Here is a 3,085-nt window from a genome sequence, read left to right on the forward strand (position 1 = left end):
GTTTTTAATTTATGATAATACTAATATCTACACATACAGTATTTGTATAAAAACTTGAATTTTACCTTTAATCATTAAAAATATATTCGCCGTGTAAACGAGCGAGTTGAATATTAAGAAATACAGTTTTTCTTCAATTTTGGAGATAAAAGTATGTTATTTAGTAATTTTAATATTCTTTAATTATATTTTTTTAATTATTACTTCATTTTATATAGTGGACGAGGTTCTGTTAAAGTACAAAAAGATGGTTTTATTTGTTGTCCTTATTGTTTTGGATATTCGCTAGCGAAACGGGTATAGGTGGCGCTGCCGTCGCTACCCCTGCAGCTTGGTTTTCCAGCGTATAGTGGTGATCCAAATCAAAACAAATCCAAGAAATATGGCGGTTCACATTAACGCTAGAGGTGGGAGAAGTTGTGCGGTCCCTTTTTGCAATAATACTGCGCTTAAAAAACGTAAAACTGAAGAAAATAGTTAAGAACCAAAGCCAGGATTATCATTTCATAAATTCCCAAGTTGTAAGAAACTTTTAAATGTATGGTTAACAAAGATAAAGTCGGGGAAAAGGCCTAGTAAGTGGGCTCAGATTTGTAGCGCCCATTTTACAGCTGATGACTTCTTGGAAAGAAATGGTGAGATGCAAATAATATTAATTTTTTTTAAATAAATTAATCGAAAAACTCATCAATAGATGGTAGATCTGTAAGAAGACGTTTGAAATGTAACGCCATTCCCTCCCAAAAATTGCCATGTAAGCCAATTAAAGAATCAACCGAAGTTAGATTAAAAGAACGAGCTCAACGTTACGTAAAGCGTTCTAAAGGTATTCTTATTTTATGGTAAACTTTTGTGAAATAATAAATAGAATAATAACACAAATTTAATTTTAAATCAAGCAGTTCTATGTTCAACATCACCAATAACAGATTCCATTGCTCCAAAAGTTGTTGAAAGCGCAAGTGAACCAGCTCCGGATGATAAAGTTTTTGTCATTATCAAACTTAGCTATGCTATCTGAAGTAACAACTGAAGCTCAAGGAAAGGACCAATCTCACAAACCATCTAGAGTAATAAATGCGTCTATTGGTGTTCAAGTTTATTTGGACCATGGAAAGTATTTTGCTGGGTCAAGAGTTGGAATTTCAAGCAATGGAATGAAAAATGCTGATTTTGTGTCTCTTACTGGCATTGGGAAAGAACTATTTGAAAGCCTTTCAAGTGAGGTTTTAGGGCTTGAAAACCAGAGCAAGCTCTAATTTTCTAATGCCTGTAAAATATAGGGTGCTGTTAACCCTAATGAAGCTTAAGTCAAATTTGACATTTGACGCTTTGGCTTCATTATTTGTCATTTCGAATCGAACAGTTTCAACATATTTCAAAAGAACCCTTTGTGCCCTTGCTGAAGTTTTGAAGAAATTTATCTTTTGGCCGGATATGGAAAATATCAGAAGTAACTTTCCTAAATGTTTTAAAGAGTTTAATAATACTCGCATTGTGTTGGACTGCTCAGAAGTACCTATGATGAAGCCCAACACATTTCACGACAGAGTGGCAACCTACATCCATTATAAAGGAACTCACACAATAAAAATTATCATTGGAATTTCACCTTCTGGCATGATCACGCTCGTTAGCGACCCCTGGGGTGGAAAAGTAAGCGACAAGGAAGTCACCTTTGAGAGTGGGGTCATAAATCTTTGTGAACAATTTATTGATGGAATTATGGTTGACAAAGGTATGCATAAAAGTGTAATATGCTAAAAAAAATATTTTAAAACTCATTCAACTTAAATTTAGGCTTCCTTATTGAAGATGAATGTGCGGCCAATGGCATAGCTCTACACATCCCTCCATTTTTGAGAAAAATAACAGTTTAGTAAGGAAGAAAGTGTAAAAAATCAAAAAAATTGCATCAGCTCGTGTTCACGTGGAGATAGCCATTCAAAGAATCAAATTATTTAAAATTTTAAATGATAAATTTGACCTTGATTTAGTTCCCTACTGTGACGAAATTCTGAAGGTCATATGTGGATTAGTAAATTTACTAAAACCAATTCTAGCAGATGATAAATTTGATGACTAGGTTTAAATCTTATTTAATGACGATGATGATTATTTTATTAATTTTTATCAAATAAGTTTAAAAATCTTTTATTATAAATAAGACTTCAAGTAAAAATTCATTTATAACATTAATTTATCAAATTCATTTTACTTTTCTTATATAATACTAATTGGCACAGTACAAAATAGGAACTTTTTTGTTTTAAAAATCACTTACTCTTGACTAGTAATGGTAAATATAATTTGCACAATTTGACTATGTTTTGTTTCAAATAATCTTCGTCTCTTTGAATATCAATTAAAAGATAGCCCTTGGGAGAATACAAGAAAAATGAGCATGTTTTTATGTTTAACACAAAGGCCAAGCTGAATTTGTGCATAGTAGCTTCTACAATCGTTAGTTGGTAAATAAATTCCGTCTTTTCCAATTTTCAAGAAGTTAAATTTGTTTAGAGCGACAGCATCTTCAATTGATATTTTCTTCTTAATCTCGAGTAATTTTATCTCTCCATTTTCCATGTATAATCCATCTGGACTAAAAGCTAGAAATGGATTATTTAAGTTAATTAAGAGGCCATATTCCAATACTTGTACTTTTTTAAGCCACGAAAATTTGGCCCGAGCAACTTTCTCCATTTTGTTCCCATTTTGATCCTTTTGGGCTTTCTCTAAACATCCGTTCTCCTTCTTCTAAGGCTCTTGGCTTTTCCCCAATGTATTTCCAAATTTCAACCATGGTGTGATTCACTATTATGGAATAAATAAAGGTTAAAATAGGATAATATAATAGAATACCAATTAAATGTTAGCATACCTTTTTGAGATGTCATCTTTTATTTGAACAATATTGCTCCAAGGCCTACTCTAACAATGTTTTAAGTAAATCCAAAAGGACTTCAAATCTTAATGACAGTATATAATTAGAACCAAACATTATGTCTTTAAACTTGACATTCAATCCTACTTACCAAGAAAACACTAATTCGCTGTTAAAACGTATATAATACCATCTCATCAG

General features: G+C 32.0%; 1 protein-coding gene across 3 annotated transcripts; it reads left to right on the top strand.

Annotated features, from left to right (window-relative positions):
- The first annotated feature begins 288 nt into the window (after positions 1-288).
- LOC149961982 (uncharacterized) lies at positions 289-2,078 on the top strand. 3 transcript variants are annotated; one of them, XM_090172730.1, is made up of 5 exons: positions 289-635; positions 695-826; positions 900-1,221; positions 1,367-1,738; positions 1,801-2,078. In XM_090172730.1, exons 3-5 carry the CDS (start codon positions 978-980, stop codon positions 1,878-1,880), a joined length of 696 nt encoding a protein of 231 aa, XP_090028856.1. In that variant the 5' UTR covers positions 289-635; positions 695-826; positions 900-977; the 3' UTR covers positions 1,881-2,078. The 3 variants fall into 3 exon arrangements, with proteins under 3 accessions (XP_090028856.1, XP_090028916.1, XP_090028993.1); XM_090172790.1 differs by having other exon boundaries at positions 903-1,221; XM_090172867.1 differs by having other exon boundaries at positions 702-826.
- Positions 2,079-3,085: the final 1,007 nt, after the last annotated feature.

This window comes from Leiobunum rupestre, chromosome 1 (assembly GCF_980474605.1).
Source record: "Leiobunum rupestre chromosome 1, qqLeiRupe1.1.hap1, whole genome shotgun sequence".
NCBI lineage: Eukaryota > Metazoa > Arthropoda > Arachnida > Opiliones > Sclerosomatidae > Leiobunum > Leiobunum rupestre.

Excerpts from the sequence above, each read along its gene's own strand:
- LOC149961982 (XM_090172730.1), top strand. The coding sequence starts at position 978 with ATGATAAAGTTTTTGTCATTATCAAACTTAGCTATGCTATCTGAAGTA. Across the intron at positions 1,222-1,366 it reads ACTATTTGAAAGCCTTTCAA|TTTCAACATATTTCAAAAGA; the intron begins GTGAGGTTTTAG and ends CGAATCGAACAG. Across the intron at positions 1,739-1,800 it reads TGGAATTATGGTTGACAAAG|GCTTCCTTATTGAAGATGAA; the intron begins GTATGCATAAAA and ends ACTTAAATTTAG.